The following is a 17,830-nucleotide window of genomic DNA, read 5'->3' on the forward strand; positions in this document are numbered from 1 at the left end:
AGAATACAAATAATAATACATACAATACATATTTTTCAATAGGGATCACTTTTATTTCAACTCAAAAATCCTAAACATCATAAAATATTCTCTTACTGTGTGATTTTTTGGGGGCTTAGATGGTGGAATTTATGTACAATAATGTAAGTAAGCAAAAAAATTAGTCTAGAAGGGAAAAGTCATGAAAAGAAACTTTAACACAGCAATTAAAGATGCTTTTCCAAAGAGTGTTGACATTTCACCCAACAACTCTGAATATCAAATTGACAATAAATCATTGAAAAAACATTTGCGATAAAAATCAAAATTAATCAGACAAATCAAATAATGGTATATCTGTTAAAAATATATATAATAAGTTGAGAAGTAATTAATAAGTAGAGCATTTGTCAGCACAAGCCCCCATAGCAGAAGGCTGGAAACAAACCCAGACCCACACAGGCATGCACGCGCGCGCACATATACACACACACACACACACTCTCTCTCTCTCTCTCTCTCTCTCTCTCTCTCTGAATCTTACCAGGGCCTGATTTCCTAACTTTAGATTTTTCCTTAAGTCTTATGATTGACAATCAGATCTTAGGACAGAGAGTTCTGTGGGTACTTATCACTCATTGGAGAATGGTAAATGGGTTCACTTGTTTTTTCTATTTCCTTCTTCCTGGGAATTCCTGAGAATCAGGGGTGTGCGTTGGTGGGAAAAAATATGTAGCTACAAAAAGAGGCTTATCAACCAGTAAGTGAAAAAGAAGAAGTTGTAGGCTCTTGCCCCTCCTAAATTAAAATAGGCAACAGAGGTGAAGGAGTTTAGACAGGAGACATGAGAAACACAGGAATGTAAACCCATGATGGCAGGCATTTTTATTTTTGGTTCTCTAGGGTGAGGACTGGCAAACTGCAGCCCAATCGTCATATTCTCCAGCAACCTGTTTTTGTCAATAAAGTTTTATTGAAACACAGCCACACTCATTTGCTTACATATTGTCAATGGTTGCTTTCATGCCACGATTGCAGACTGGAGCAGTTGCCACAGAGCCTCAGTGGCCCACAATGCCTGAAATACTGAATATCTGACCCTTGACAAAAAGTCTGCCAATCACTAGGATATCCCCAGCATCAAGAACAGTAACTGGTAGATAATCCATCTTTATTTATTTTTTTATTTTTATTTTTTGTCTTTTTTCGTGACCAGCAACGGATCGCAACCCTCAGTGTCAGGCCCGTACCGGACAGGGACCGGCAATGGGATCACAACCCTCGGTCTTGCGCCCGCACCTCGCTCAGCCAGTGAGCGGGAACCAGTCTGTATGTGGCGCAACCCTCGGTCTTGCGCCCGCACCTCGCTCAGCCAGTGAGCGGGAACCAGTCTGTATGTGGGATCCGAACCCTCACTGTAGCAGTGCGCCACGGGGCCGGCCCGATAATCCATCTTTAAAACACACACACACACACACATGCATACACACACACACGCATACACACACACACACACACACACAAAAACCTGCTTAAATAAAATAAACAAACAATTAGTATTTCTATAAGAAAAAGTAATGTGAAAGAAATTCTAAGTGCTGCAGATTTAAGATATAAATAACGATGAATGTATACAAATAGGAAGTGTCCATTATAGAAAACATCCAGAGAAGCAGAGTGCACTTTATTAAGAATATGTTTTGGCCATATTTTGTTTCCATAGGGTAAAATATTTAGAATATCTGCTCTAAATTAGAATGTGAAGTCCAAGTAAGAGTAATAGCAACTTAAAAATAACATAATCATGTTTCTTCAAAGCTTTCAGCAATTCCCCCGTTATTTACTGAGTGAAATCCAAATTCTTTCCCCTGGACTCATGAGCCATTCATAAAGTACTTTCTAAAAATCTCTCCAGTGCTATCTTCTAACACATTCTGACTCAAATAATTTACTCCTTATTTCCCACCAACTCATGGACATTTATTTGTATGTAGCATCTTCCTTTCCTATATTCTCTTCCTGGAATGACTATCTTTCTTGAACCATGTCAGCAAGGAAAGTCCCATATTTCCTTCAACGAATGCGTCAAGTTCAATTGCTCCACTGAGGGTTTGCATAGCATCCAACAGTCTTACTGTCCTAAATCCCTACAGCACATAGCATGGATCTTTTTATATACATATTTCTCAATTAGACTTTAAGTCCCTTAAAGCCAAATGCAAAATCTTATAATTTCATAGGTCCAGGCCCTACATCACACAATTTATATTTTGTTTTTTATATACTTAACTTTATATCATAATCATATTTTTATGTCATTAATAAGTCTCAGGAAAACTCATTAACCACGATCCAACTAGGACATGTCACTGCTGTTTTATTTTAATATAGTCATGCCATAGATAACACAGATAGTCATGAGCTCTTTTGTTCTTTTGCTGAATAAGCTTCATTAAACATACCTATGGTCCTATAGTCCAATACCTATGGCTAGATCCCAGAAATACAAAAAAATGTAAAATAAAACATGGTTCTCTGCCAAAGGAAATCACGGTTACTTGGCCTAACCCTCCTAAAAAGAGCAGCATCTGTGATTTAAATAAGGAGAATATGTTTGACATTTAAATCAGGAGGATAAAATATGTGTGAAGTAAAAATCGATGTCAAGGTAATGAATAAAGAGTTCTGAAGGAAGATCAGTTAACTTTATTTCTGAATAACATACAAGATGATAACTGAAGAAAAACAGCAGCAAGGGAAAGATAATACTGTTTCGAATAATACTGACAAATCTATTTATCTCTCCTACTAGGTATCAGGAGGTGGTCACCCAAGGCAGGGGTGGGGAGAAGAACTAATTGTCATTAATGCCCCCGATCAAGGAACAACGTTTAATTTACTCCGGGAAATAGCCTTTTTGAAGTAGGCCCAGCAAGATCCTGATTAAGATAAGCTTCATTATACATCAGGCCATAATAATACCCAACTGGCTTTAGAAGTTTCTCTAACACTGACTTCACAACCTTAAATTACTATTTTCCTTAATTATATTTGATATATGAGGTGATCCGGATTGTGTTCTTTCTCTCTACAATATATAATTCCCATTTTGTATGGTTCCTTAGACTTCGAAAATCTAAATGAGAAAGCAGTACTGACATGCCTTTGTCACTTTATAAAAATAAGTATTCAGTAAGTGTTATTCAATTAGTTATATCTCCAAAATTGAAAAGACCTAAATATGACTGGAATTTTCTACAAGGGAAGATATTCTTGGAAATTTTAACTTACATATTATGAATATGTATTCTTGTATTCCCACTAGATATATATGCAATTTCTTCACAAGTCCTACTTAATTTCTTCCTTTCTGCTATACTGCATTGCTTAATTTGCCCGTGCAGCCACCACAGAGCTGATGTAGCTCCCTTTATAAGCTGTCATCACATTTAAAATCATCTTCTGCAACAAGCCAGCTTTGGTTACCTAATTCAGACAATTCTTCCCCCATCAGCACATAGAGCACCTATTATATAACTATGTCAACATTTATCACATAATTATAATTGTGTAATTTTCTTGGCTATCACTCCATCTAGACTGCAAATCCCTGGAGGAAGACCATGTCCTGTTCATCTTTGTTTCCTAGCACCTAACACAGGAATTATCATTTAGAAAAGTTTCTAACAGAATGAAAAGAACCCTCTTCTAAGACGGTGTCTCTGGACTCCTGGGGATTGGTACGTATGAATGTGAGCAATCCTCCTCCTTTTCTCTCTCATTCTCAACCCATGTCTGAAGAACCATGACTCTCTAGTCCATGAGGAAGCTTGAGCTTGAAGACGTAACACAGGTGTTGGATAAAAAAAAAAAATTCTGTTCTATTTCCATGTGAAAATTGGTGATGCCTAAAAAGGGTTTATAAAGAATCTGTTTTTTCTTAAATCTCTTTGTGCCTTATACAGGAAAGCTGCAAAAGATTATCTGCATTAAGTGCCAAATTAATTGGTATTAAAAATGACTCAGATATAGAACAATATCTACTTCTGCAAAGAAAAACTTGTTTACTTGAATGTATTCAGTGTATCAGAACTAAATGCCATGGTAACCAGCAACGGTGGTGGATTTTGTGAAATACCTTCTTTTGAATTAATCTAACTAGTAGGTTTATTTTTCTGTCTTATTCTCCTTTTGCTTTGGGTTTTTCATCTATATTTCATCCTAATATTCTTTCACACTGAGGTAGGAAATATGACAGAAAATAACATGTTTGTAATTGAAATACTGGTTCAAAGCTAGTACATACTCAATTAAATCTCATTTGTGATGAGCTGTGTTTCACAGGCAGCTTACGGCACATTAACATTGGGAGGCTATAACCCATGCATTTTACCTTCTTATTTTTTTTCCCTACCATAAGAGAAACGAAGAGAAATTTAACTTTTGAGATCGTTTTAAATTTTACTTTTTTAAGGGGAATAAAGGCAAGGGCCACCCTGAAGACAATTGATGTTGTTTAACAGAAAGTCCTTTGAAGAAGTTTTAATCTTCTCTGGAGTTTAAAAATTAAAAAGAAGAGGAAGAGGAAAAAAGCAAAAGCAGCCACGACTCTGTGACTATGACACCCCCCAAAAAATGCAAGGTGGATTTCACATCCTGTTACACAGCACCAACATTCGAGCCTCATACTCCAGCAGAGTTCTAAGTACATCAAAGTCTCAGCTTTGGGACATGGCATAAACCACGTGTTTTACCAAAGAAATGAAATCTGGACTCTCCACAGTTACTAGCACAACAGGAAGTGAGTACAATTGCTGAAATACCCATTTGAGAGGGAAGAAAAAAAATATATATGTGTGTGTGTGTGTGTGTGTGTGTATATATATATATATGATTTAGTCACACTCTTGTAATTTATATCCCATCTGTCTTTTACAACCCACTAGATGCTTGTAATTTCTTGACAACAGTTTAAACTGTGTTCTAAGTTCTCAGTCACTGGTCCAAGGTTACCTTCCAGCTTCCTCCATCCTTTTCCCCATGCAAAGAAAGTTAAAATAAAAATAAACAAATCAGATGATAAGAATGAAAGAAATAAGAAGTTCAAAATTAAGTAGCCAAATAGTTTACAAACATGTTTTACCAGGCCATCATTAGAAGGTCTAATAAGAGAGAATGCGACTAAACTTGCACAGGGTGAACATGCGTAGGTTTGAGCTCCTGTGAAGGACACAATGCACTGCACCTGTAGAGGCCTGCATTAGTTTCAAAATCAATTCAAGCTATAAAACCAAAAATACAACACTACTTCTTTCAAAAAGAAAAAGAGGAGAAGAATCAAGGAAACTGATGCAACATTTGAAGTTTTTAAGTATGTATGTTACGTAAAGTAATGAAGTTGAGATTAAGAATCAGTACAAAATTTTGACATTCTAAGTGTTCAGAGAGTAAAAGGAAGGAGCCACAAGGCAGAAGATAAATCTACAGCTTGCCTAATTTTCTAAAATTTCAAATTCAAAGGTTTTTAAAAGTAAAAAAAAAATCTCATAAAATTGAAGAATTAAATAAACATAAAGACAAATTTAAGATGAATCATTATCTAAGTTATCCAGATAATTTTTTTAGTGGATAATTTTTTTCAGAAAATCACTTTACGCTCACTTTAACTTTGCAAACCCAGCTGGAGTAATGACTTTAATGCCTATTATTAATTTACAGCAAAGTGAAATGTTTGCTCTGATGTGATGAACAATAAATTGATTAGGATAATTTAAATGCACAATTTCTTCATGTGCCTGCAAAATCTCTCTTCATCAGGCTAAGTGCTTTCTGTGATTATGACATATACGTATGAATGAAGTAGCAGTTGCCCCCAAATGAAAATGTTTTCTATTAAGCTTATGTTAAGTCAACACCACTCTATATCTGAGCATAAATGAAGATAAAACACCCCACATTATGATTCAATTAAAAACCTCCAAGATACGTTACCTGCCGCCTCGCGCACTGAAAGGCACTACATGGATTCCCAGAGGCCCTCCATCGTTGGGGACTTGTACGTGCTTTACCATATCACTGTGAGACAATGATGAATGAAGGAGCATGAACATGGACTGTAAACAAACCAAAACTGAAACAAAACCAAACCAAAAACATCCGCAACAACACAGACACACAAGAAACAACGAAAGAGAATAAAACAGAAATCCCACCAAGCACACACGCATACACATACATATTCTGGAATATAAGCATGGTGATGAAGGCAACATTAAACACTACATACCTGAACACTAGTCTGATGGCATGGAGGGAGAGCAATCATCAGAGATAACTACACTAAAAATGGCACAGGACCATTTCTCTTGGGCCATACACTTCTGTGTAATACAAGTTCATGTTTTGCAAATCATACCTTTAAACTTCCACTGAAAATTTTCCATCCCAATATCTATTTCAAGAATTCTGAAGATTAACCTAATAAAGGTGTTGAAGCTACAGAGCACTTTATAATTTAGAAAGTGCTCATATATATAACATCATTGATCCTTCCAATAATTCAATGAGGTCAAAATTCTCCTCCCTGTAGATGATAGTCCAGAGGAGATCACAATTGTCCTTACTGCCCACTATTTGATGATAATTCAAAGTCACCATTTCCTAAACTGCTAAAAAAGCACTGCAAGGGCAGGTTATAAAACTCCTTTCTCAAGCCAATAGAAATCCACTGAAAATCAAATAATTATCATGAAGGTGTTTGTAATTGATCTTTAAAATTATGCAGCTATACTACATAAAGTAACATGAAGTTACCTCTACATAAGATACTTCATGTAAGGAGCACAACATTCTGTGTATTTGTCATTTCTATGAATCTTTACTATTTATATAAGCCTGAGTTTGATGAAAACTGCTCAAATTTTGAGAACGTAAATTTACTAAACTATTTAAATGAGATTTTGCTTTCTTTGTAGATTTTTCCATATATACATACTACATCAGAGATCTAAGCAGTATTTATCTAACAATCAATATTTGGATATAGTACTTCAATTAAATATCTAGTTTAAGCAACCTAGAAAACCATAACTGATAACCAATGGATTCGACAAAGATTATAATATATAGTTTTTGTATGACAGAAAATGCCAATTTTTCTATTGTATTTCTTATACGAAACCTGAGGTTATCTTATGTACTATGAAATTCTTGCTTATAAAATACAAAGCAAATATAATTAAAGGCACGGGTCTCAAAGAAATCTAAACAAAATTGAAAACATATGCATAGATTTAATCACTTACTTTAATTAGGACAAAAAAAATTTTTACCAAAATGTCAAAAATATTCACTAAAGTAAAACTACTTAAATGGATTTTTTATTTTTTTTTATTTTTTCAAAGAATTTTATAAAATATTTTAGATAATGTTAATATCATTTAAACATCAATGTAATCATTGGTTTATCAACTAAAAAGAGTATAACTTTAATACTTCAAGAAACTGATCTTATTCCACATTTTTTCTAAAAAGAACTATAGCATAGCAAGTATTTCTTAAATATAAATACTCAGAGTGCTGGTTTCTGTATATCCAAACACAATCTGATCTTAGAACCTGCTTAATCTCACTGAGAAAGTTCTTAGAGACCTCCCTTGAAAGACCTAGAGAAGACAGAAGTATATAAATGTTAATCTCTAAACCCCCAACTTTAACCCAAAGTCAAAGAAAAAAATCCAGAATGACTGCTCTCCCTGCTCAACTCTATCAAGGGATGAAGTCTTGAAATGCCTTCCAGTTAAACATGCCAATATTGAAAATAATTGACAAGTTGTAAGAAATTTTTGTCTTTTTACACTTCAAATTATGTTCAAGGTCCCTAACCTATGACCTGTAATTTTTCATCAAATATCTAAAGAGATTCTATTTCTTCAAGTTAAAAAATATATATATACTATAACAACAAATGTTTACATGATTCAACTAATTTTTCAAGGATGTTCACAATTTGTTTTTGATTTAGCAAAGCTGAAGAACAAACAGATGACCAAAATAGTGACATACAAAGCAATCTGAAAACAGTTACAGTGTTTACAGTACTGTTAGCATGACAAACATTTTCAATCAAATACTATTTTATATTATAATTTAATAGTATTTGCCGAGGCATGAAACTCCAGACAGGTAAATGTGAACTTTCATGCTATACTGCTTACATTACATAATTAACACAATAGATGAAAGATGCTCTTCAGAAAAACAAATCAATGCAAGGCATGTTTTTAACTAAGCACAAACATTCCGCATGCCATATGCTTCTAGAATACTTGCTGCAAGGAATGATGCTACATGTATATTACAAATTTAGTTAAAACCATCTGTAACTTACTCCAGACAAAAACTGGGTGTATTCTCCAAACCAGTGTCTGCATGTCCAACTGGCTCAACACGGCTGTTGTCTTCTTCTGTCCCATCTTCGTCCTAAGGGTGGCAGGACACAAAGAGGAGAACACTGCGTTAGGTTTATTTCTACAATGTGAAAGGAAACTGGGTAAAACTGGAGTCTAACAGACATTATGTCATGTTAACTAGGTCTTTCCACTAGGGAGGATGACCTTTAATGATACGATGGGTACGTGTACACAAAAAGCTGAATTTTAAAGTAATAGTCTCCTGAGTTAGCATATCCCAGAAGGTGAACAAGGACAAGGAAAGAAAACAACAGAACAACTATTTATGCTAATTTTCTTATATCATCATTTTTATTTCATTTCTTTTGATGCATATTTTAGGAAGTAATTATATAATCCTACAATGATATGGTATATTCATAAACAAATATACATGACACTGGGGAGGCATACTTAAAAATCTTTACTGATCAAAACAGCTGAGACTATTATAAACCATAACCACTGCCAAAATCCTCAAAGTTGTGTTTGTCAGTTCCTCAGTTCCTCCTGACACAACCTGTCAAAATGAGCACACAGTGGGTACAATTCCAGACTGAAAACCCTTCATCCTGTGAAATTTCACATAAAGTAACCCAAAACCAATTGACTGATTATTTAGAGGTGTCTGTAAAGGCATTAAGGTGTTAGCCATAAAGGACCACTTCTGTTTACTTCTATGTATGATGAAGGATCTAGCATAAGAAAAAGCACAAACAGCAACATAATCAATCTCCACCCTGTATTCTTCCTTTGACAAAACATTTGAAAAAATTATGTTCCAACATTTTGCAGAAACTGGGTGAGTATGCTGGGACTCCAACAGGTGCATGTTGAATAAGTGTGGTGGTTCTTAAAAATAAATGAAATGACACTCAAGAATATGTCTTTATAATCTTGTCCATTGTCTTTCATTAAGTAGTTCACTAATAGTTAAGTTGGCTTTTCAAGATCATTTGAATAACGGTAAACATGCCTGACTAATATCAATGGACTTATTAACCAAATTAATATACTTGGAAAAGACTCAGATTCTCCAAACGCGATGGCTAAGAGGACCATGTGTAATTCACATTGATCCACAGTGTCTACCACCTAGTAGATACTCTGTAAATATTTTTCTGATTAAAGAAAAATCATCCGTAGGAATCTCTGGGGTAATAAATCTCTAAATGCAACCAAGTAAAATTTATTTAATCTATTTCTTGGAAGTTTATGTGTGTAATTTATGTATAGACATAATTTGTTAGGTTAATCTTTTCTACTATATTAATTTGATAACAGTAATTTTATCATGAACTTATTAAACCACCTATATTAGAAGAGAGTCCACCATTGGGAAAATAATTTGTATTTTTAATTGTGTATTTGAGAGACTCACAGCGGACACTCATACGCCATCAACAGAAACATCAAAAACAGAATAAGCAAGAGTTAAAAGTTCAAGACACAATGTCAAACAATACATTAGATTACTGACGAGATATTAAGGTAAGGCAGAACAGCCAGTAACGCCCAATTGACATTTCTTCCGAGAATCTACAAAAATCAGAAGCAGACTGCATGGAGCTTTTCTGTGCATTGTAGCTGTGCTCTGTGCGCCCTGGAGGGCGGTATACTGTATGAAGCCAGGCTTTGAAGATTGATGATCCTGTGTTTTGAGAGGCTCTAATATGTACTTCTTAGTCATCTATCTCTTTTAAGCACCAGCACATAATACATTTCAAAGGTTAACCAGCATCTTGAACCTGCCTAAGAACTGCATTTTGATGTGAACATGAACTCCAAAAATGATGCTTTTCCACTGGGAGTGGGGGTGGGGAGGAGAGCAAATGTGATTGTTTATAAACCAGATGTAAGATATAAAAAATCATCTTACGAGGTACAGACATTTTGCTTCAGGACTCATTAATAATTTAAGCACAACTGAAATGCCACCAAGATGTATTATCACCAGTTGAAACACCTATGTTGCACTATGAAATAGCCACATAAATGAAGTGCCCCAAACTACAGTGATGAAACAGTAACTGATAATTTACATATTCATTGTTCCCACAGTGGTCATTATCAGACCCCCAGGAGCACGTAGAATATTATTTCCTGTAGCTGCACATGGTGTTGAGTTTAGATGGCAACACTCACTGCCCTGAGGCTGAGCTCCAGTTGCTGTGGGAACCATAACTTAGAATTTCCCAACTTTCGGATGTATAAATATGAGCTCCTATATGGTATTATTTCGTTGTCTGGTATTTTTTTTAATTTGTGACTGAACATAATTACTTCTAGCAAGACTTATGCACTTAATTCCATTATAAACAGTAAATGAAGCTCAATTATCATATATGCCAAATCAATATTTAATAACTGTAATACTGTGTGAATTTAAATAGACAAAATTAAAGAATTTCCAGGTGAGTCAATATACTTTTTTTTCTTTCCTCTCCATTTTATAGCAGAATGTAGTTGTTAAAAGCTCGGGTTTGAGAGTAAACAGACCTGGGTATGAATACAACTTTAGCATTTGCCAATTTTTTTCATTTCTATCCTTTCTTCTGTAAAATAGGGACAATAAAAACATACTCTTCTTAGGAGTACCAAGAGGAATAAGTAAGATAATCCATGTCACAAGTATAGCGTGGTGCCAGACACATAGTAATTTCCCAGTAAATGGCAATTTATAAATGTTATTGAAAACAAATAAATAATAAAGTACATGATATATAAAATACACCTTACTAGATATTTTATAGTAATTATACACAAATCCCTTCATACTCTGTGCCTTGCAACCAATTTATAAAACATATACCTACTCAATTAAATAAAAAACATATATATTTACTGTAATTTGCTGTATACAAAGTATTTTCATTGTAAAGTGTCTTTGGGATGATAAATCAAGAAAAAGATAAACTAAATGATACATACAATCTAGTCAATGACAGGAGGAAGAAAACACTATGGGTTAGTGGTTGAGGAAATTTTCAAAGAGAAAGAACATATCAAGAACTGTGAGGAGTCTATGATTTTACCCTGCCTGAAAGCTTATAAGTTAGCCTGCCATAGCTTCATGGATGCTGGAAGAAGATACAAGAATCTGGGTCAGAGACAAAAGACTGCTTATTACTCACAGCAATATCGTTAGCCAGAGTATCAGCCCTTTATGCAATAATTTCCTCAAGCTAAAATTTGCATAAGTGGATAGGAAGAGGGCCAGGGGATCTGGCATGCACAGAACAACCTGAGCTTAGGGAGCCCAATTCTTTTATACAGACAGTAAGCATGCTTGCTTATTGCTATAGAGCAAGATCGTGTGCCTATCTTCCAAGGCTGTTTGCTGTACAAATATCCCTGAAAAGATAGCCCAGAACAAAGGCTTCTGTTCTCAAAATGTAGAGAAATGCAAGAGAATCACAGACAATTATCTCCCAACAACAAAGTTTAATTTAAGCACTGAAAAATGATGGCATCTGGTTGATTACTAGCAGACTAAAACTAGGAATGTCATTAACAAAAATGCCTTCTAAACAGTAACATTAAATGCTATTAGTTAAAAGAGTAATACCTTCTATACTGAGGAAAAACAGTTTTTCAGTGTAGAACTACATGCTCAACTGAACAAAAAAAATCAAGCATGAAAGCTGAAAAAATAAATTTTCCAACATGCAAGGTCTTTACTTCCCTTTCTTATAAAGCTATTTTTGGATGTGCTCCAGCAAAATCCAGGAAATTCAATAAAACAATAGATAGAACTCAGAAAGGGAGTAAAACGACAGTTCAAGAAAGAAGAAACCAGATCAGATTAGAGCAGAAAGATAGAGAGGTCTGGAAAGTCCATCTCCATGAGAAAAAAGAAGTTAATAATGGCTCTGATATTTCTGAACATTTGGGAAACAATAGGCATTTCAACAGACCTGATAAAGAATGTAGGTGAAAGAAATGAAAGACACATGAAGAGAAAACAAATGTTTTAAATGTCAAAGAAATTAACTCCAGGAATAAGAAAAGAGAATATGTAGGACCGGAAATCTAATCGGATTACCCACTTGGTTATAAAGTGAACAATTCTTACATCGCCATGTAACAGGACACTGGCAATTGACTGAACTTAGACTTCTGATATAACTATCGAGAGGATGGGAACAGGAAAGTGGAAGTGATATAACAGGAAGAACTGTCATCTTCCATAATGGCAAGTCAACAGATATCAGTAACTGGTACTCAAGAAAGAGCAACATACATCTATTACTTAGAAACATGGAAGTAAATACCAGAACACACATGAGAAGAGAAGACTGGAAGACTGGAAGAAGTGGAACGGAGAAGCTAAGTCTTCAAAACAAGTCTCTTAATATTATTTCTTTATTTTTATTCTGAGTATATATTTGAAATGCCTGTCAAGGTATGAAGGAGCTTTTTAGGTCCAACTAGACATCCGGACTCTCAAGACTCCTATAGGCCACCTGGCATCAGATTTACTTTGAAAGATATAAGGCAGGAAGCCCAGCATGCCAGTAAGGCAGTATGATGCTTTTGTCCTTAGGAGGAATACGCTCCCAGCAAGTCCTCAGAGCTGTCCATGAGCTATTGTCTTGGGTCCCCAGGTTGACAGCTCAGTTGTACGAAAAGGGACTCACATTGAGAGGTTGCAAGAGCTATCCTGGCTTAAAAGCATCTTGCCCCAGAGAAGCCAGTATCTCTTGTAACAACATCACAGGCATAGGTGCTTGTCAGATACTTAGTTTTTAAAGTCCAGATGCAATTTACCAATCGGGTCACTTTTACCATAAAAAGGCAGTTGACACACTAATTTTCTCAGGCTTCCAGAAATGGGGAACCAAGAATTAACCAAAGTTTTAATTCTAACGCAGAAAGGGGAAAAGATTTTGTTAACCCTTTACTCACTCTACTATAAAAAAGGTGGAGAAGTCAAAGTAGTCAATAGAGAGAAAAGAATGAAAGAAAATGAACATTTGTTAAGCCTAGGTGAGAAGGATAAGTTTTAGAGGAGGTACGAATGCCTACTAGACGAGAAAAGATAAAAGCATATGTGAAGCTATTTGTGTTTGGCTCCTAGTAAAAATACTCTTATTCTCTTCAATTATACTAATAACATAAAGATTTACACCAACTTGAAGAAGCCCTTTCAAGTGCCAATATTGTACTTTCTGAAATCACAAGTACTCACATAAACTGCGTGGTCAAGAAAACTAGAAGATAATTTTAATTTCAAAGGGTATCTGGTTCTATTTATTTTTCCTGTTTGAGTTCTAAATATCTTCTCTACACTCTCACATTAAAAAAATATGAATAAAAAATCCAAAAACTTAAGCGGATGACATTGCAAAGAAGTGCAGGATTTGTAATTATGACGATTAAGACCTGAATCCTGCCACCATCACTCACTATATAAAACAAGAGCACAGATGTTTACAAAACAAAAAACAAAACTACACTGTCTACTTCACAGGAACATAATGAAACTTAATCTAGGAATTAATCATCTATATAGATCCAAGGAACTAAATATTTTGAATAATTATTACTTGAAAGAAAAGCATACAATTTTAAGAAATAATTTATCATTTAAAAATGTTTTATAAAAAACTAAAGTAATACTTCCCTACTTAAATTTCTTGCATACCTATCTTTGATTTTTAAGTTTAGGAAGCACACAAAGAAATGAAAGTTCTGATGGTACCCTCTTAAACAAACAAATTTGCAGTATTCTTCCTCAAGTGTTTTTATTATTATTCTTAACATAGTAAACTATTTTACTTGGTTCAATTATATTGCTACAAAAATATTCAAATAAATGGTCGTTTTCACACTTTTTAGAGAATCTCCAAGATTTTCCTAACTTAATTAGACATATTAACAATTAATGAGAAAATATTTATTTGGATCTTGACAGAATGAATTAAACCATTTTTCTTTGAATTGCATTTGGTGAAAAATAATTCCAGTAAGAATCTGTTTCCAAGTCCCATAAGTATCACAAACAAGATTCCAGAAGGTGTTTGTGTTAATGTTGCAACTACTCGATTAATTGGCCAAATCGCCAGGGAAAAGTAATCTCCCAACATACACGAAAAACAATTGAAAATATCTGGGGGGTGTGGGGGACTTCACAATTGAAAATGATAAATCTATAGCAACCTTCCAAAGAAATAAAATCAGGATAGGTGTAACACAATTTTACTTCATGATCATTAAATTCCACTAGAGTAAGAACATTCATGAAAAAACCTAACTAAAATATTTTTACGAATAGACAATACTAGGTGATAAGATCTTTTAAAATAAAAATATCTTCTTACAGTTGTTATACTTATAGCTGAAGTCCAGTTCACTACAACATAAATGGTGCTCTACTGAACAGAGCGTGACACCAAATTACTTAGGATTATATGAAGAATTATTTAGTACCTGTGATGTTGATGATTATATGTGAGCCTCATCCCCTCAAGCGGATTCCTAACACTCTCCTCTCAAGCGAATACTGATCAAATACAGTATTTAACAGAGCTCATGAAATTTCCATTTCCCAGAGAAATGAAATGTTTTCTGTCTGAAACATACACCACATGACTCCACACAACCAAAGGCAAGAGGAGTCTTTGAAAAGAGCACAGATGGTGCTGATTTATGAAAGCGATCAAACGACAGAGAACAATCTTTGCGCCAGTTCCACACACAAAGGAATCTTAAAACTAAGTTCTAGAATGTAGGTCTGCTTCTCATTGATTATTAGGATTCCAGGGCATGGAGGAATCTCACTGGGAGATGTCTAGTCCAATATCCAATTGTATGCTGGGATCTTTTTCTTCACATTCTTCTTCCAGGATGCCTGTGCCCAATGATACACAAAGAAGAGTGGCACAGTCACGCTTACTAAGCATCACTGACTCTAGTAACTCACCCCAGCATCCCTCCTGCCATCACTTGCCTCGCCCCCCCATATGTGTATCCCGAGCAGATGACCACTCCAGCAGCTGCCCCCACTCCAACAGCACTGGGACCACTTGTTCTTCATGAACAGCCACCACACACTAATGGCCAAGGGGCCACTCTTTAGATGGCATGATTTTAATCAGACTAATCAATCTGATTTCCGATGTGGCTTGCTGGGAGGAAAGGGTGTATAGCTCGGGGGTAGAGCGTTTGACTGACTGCAGATGTGGCTTGCTCATCAGAGTAATAGCCATTTGTATTCTTTTGAACATTGCTGAAAAAATACTTTGACTTATGGATTGTTGAAATATATGGATTTTGAAATCTGACAAATCTTGCCTTTCTAACAATAACATAGATTAGAAATCCTCTGAGGTGACATGGAAAAATGTTTTATTTTAGGGGTGAGATAAGTAACGCACAGGTAAGTAAACTATACATACCTCACTCAGAGGTATACAAAAAAATTATATATAACTACTTTGACTCAAAAAGATCAATTTCTCCCTGGCTTAAAGATATTTTTAAAATTAAAATTTGATTTACTAAGTTTGGAACTAAAACAATTTTTAAATAAACTTTTATTGAAATGAATGATTAAAAAACCTCTAAGCAAACATTTTCTTTCTAGTGATACTGCAAATCACTTCTTCAAAGGGCAAAAAAGCTTACAAATTAAAAAATATATAACAAAAAATGAAAATGATAATTGCTAGTATATACTGACGACTTACTAGGTGCCAGTTAGTACTTTAGTCCTCGGTACAAGCTCAATTTAATCCTCAACACAACCCTTTAAAAGGACTTCAATAAACAGAACTTATGGGACTTTCAATGAATTAATTATGCACTAAGTCTTTTCCCAAACATGGCTGAGCCACACAACCACATGAGAAGCTCCTGATGATTTAAGAACAATGTTGTTTGGATAATTGAGCTGTGTCCTTGACATCTAAAATATTTGCTGATAAGGTTTACTGACCACTCTACATGAAACTGTTTCTAGAAATGTACTAGACGCACCCCACCTGTGCAGCAATGTAAGGGACAGCAGACGTGGGTGGAGTGCTGCCTCTGCCGTGCCCCATTCATCTCCCTAAGCCCTATATCTGAATAAAGGAAATAACTTTATCTCATAAACTTGCTGTGATAGACTCAAGGATATCACTACATGCAAAGCACCTTACATAGAAAAACAAAGTTTTTAGAGCAAAGAGAAAGTACCAATCCTACTAAGCATCTAGAACACATCACAAACTGTTTGTACATTTATTCATTTAATTCTCGCCACGAGGTAGAAATTCTCAGTATGAGAAAATCAGATCTAGAAAACAGTCCATATTTCTCTGCAGTGGCAGAGTTGGGATTTTGAAAACAGCATCAAAACCTGTGGTTCTTCAGTTTCACCACGTTTTTCTCCACCCTATTTTACTCGTGGAAAAGTAACCCAGAATTATTAAGCAGTGAATATGATCCAAGCCAACTAGTTAATGTCAGGGCCAGGATCTATGAGGAAATAAAATAAAATTTACATTATAAAAAATATTAAATTCTGAACATATAATAAATGTACTTTTATATAAAGTCAGAATTTTTATTAAAAATTTTTTGAGAATTTTCATTTAAAGAGAAATATAAATAATGACTATCAAGAGGGATTTCAAGGAAAATGTTACCCACGAATATATCAGGATGGCAGGATTATAAGTGATTTTACTATGTCTTTATAACTTTAAGTATTCTTACTATGAGCATAAAATCTTTTAGAAATGGAGGTTACTTTTATTCCTTTTTTTAAAGCTTACAATACTTTTATAAATTATGTTTTATACACATATACCACTAATTATAATTTCTCTGAAAAGTGACTTTGCTAAGAATCAGAGGGCTAGGAAAGAACACAGAACATTACAGGGAAGAATAAAGATGGGATTATTCATTGATATTACTGTGTATCCTTATTTAATCAGTTCTAGAAAACTTTTTAAAAAAATCAATGTTTTGGTCTAGCATTATAAATGGGAAAAAAAAAGTTAAAATAAGAAAAAGAGGTTGGCTGGTTAGCTCAGTTGATTAGAGCATGGTGCTGATAACACGGAGGTCCAGGGTTCGATCCCTGTAATGGCCAGCAGCCGAATAAAAAAGTAATTTAGATAAGAAAAAGACAAATAGACTGGTAAGACACTCATCAAATAAATTAGATAATAGAAGAAATTTTGATTAAACAGAGTGAAAGAAAGGATGGAGGTAAGGGTAAAGAACAGTCACAACAGAGCAAGTTCACCTTTGGGCTCTGGGGTCCCCACAAACCTAACAGGGCTTTCTACAGCAACAAAGATATATATTCTTTTTTTTTTTTTTTTTTTTTTTTTTTTTTTTTTTCCTCCCTTTCCCGCAAAAAAACCCCACCCCCCGGGGTTCCCCCTGTCCCGGCCGGGGGCCGG

General features: G+C 34.9%; 1 protein-coding gene across 14 annotated transcripts in view; it reads right to left on the bottom strand.

The window, feature by feature from the left end:
* PARD3 (par-3 family cell polarity regulator) overlaps positions 1-17,830 on the bottom strand; it is a 714,454-nt gene that overhangs the window by 306,233 nt on the left and 390,391 nt on the right. For 13 of the 14 annotated variants that reach the window (XM_008568729.1, XM_008568725.1, XM_008568720.1 and 10 more), the window contains exons 6-7: positions 8,369-8,460; positions 5,971-6,054 (exon numbers count right to left, since the gene is read on the bottom strand). In XM_008568729.1, the coding sequence (XP_008566951.1) occupies positions 5,971-6,054; positions 8,369-8,460 (176 nt within the window). The remainder of the gene's footprint in view (positions 1-5,970; positions 6,055-8,368; positions 8,461-17,830) is intronic. The other variant, XM_008568722.1, reaches the window with a different exon arrangement.

This window comes from Galeopterus variegatus, unplaced genomic scaffold (assembly GCF_000696425.1).
Source record: "Galeopterus variegatus unplaced genomic scaffold, G_variegatus-3.0.2 Scaffold436, whole genome shotgun sequence".
Classification (NCBI taxonomy): domain Eukaryota; kingdom Metazoa; phylum Chordata; class Mammalia; order Dermoptera; family Cynocephalidae; genus Galeopterus; species Galeopterus variegatus.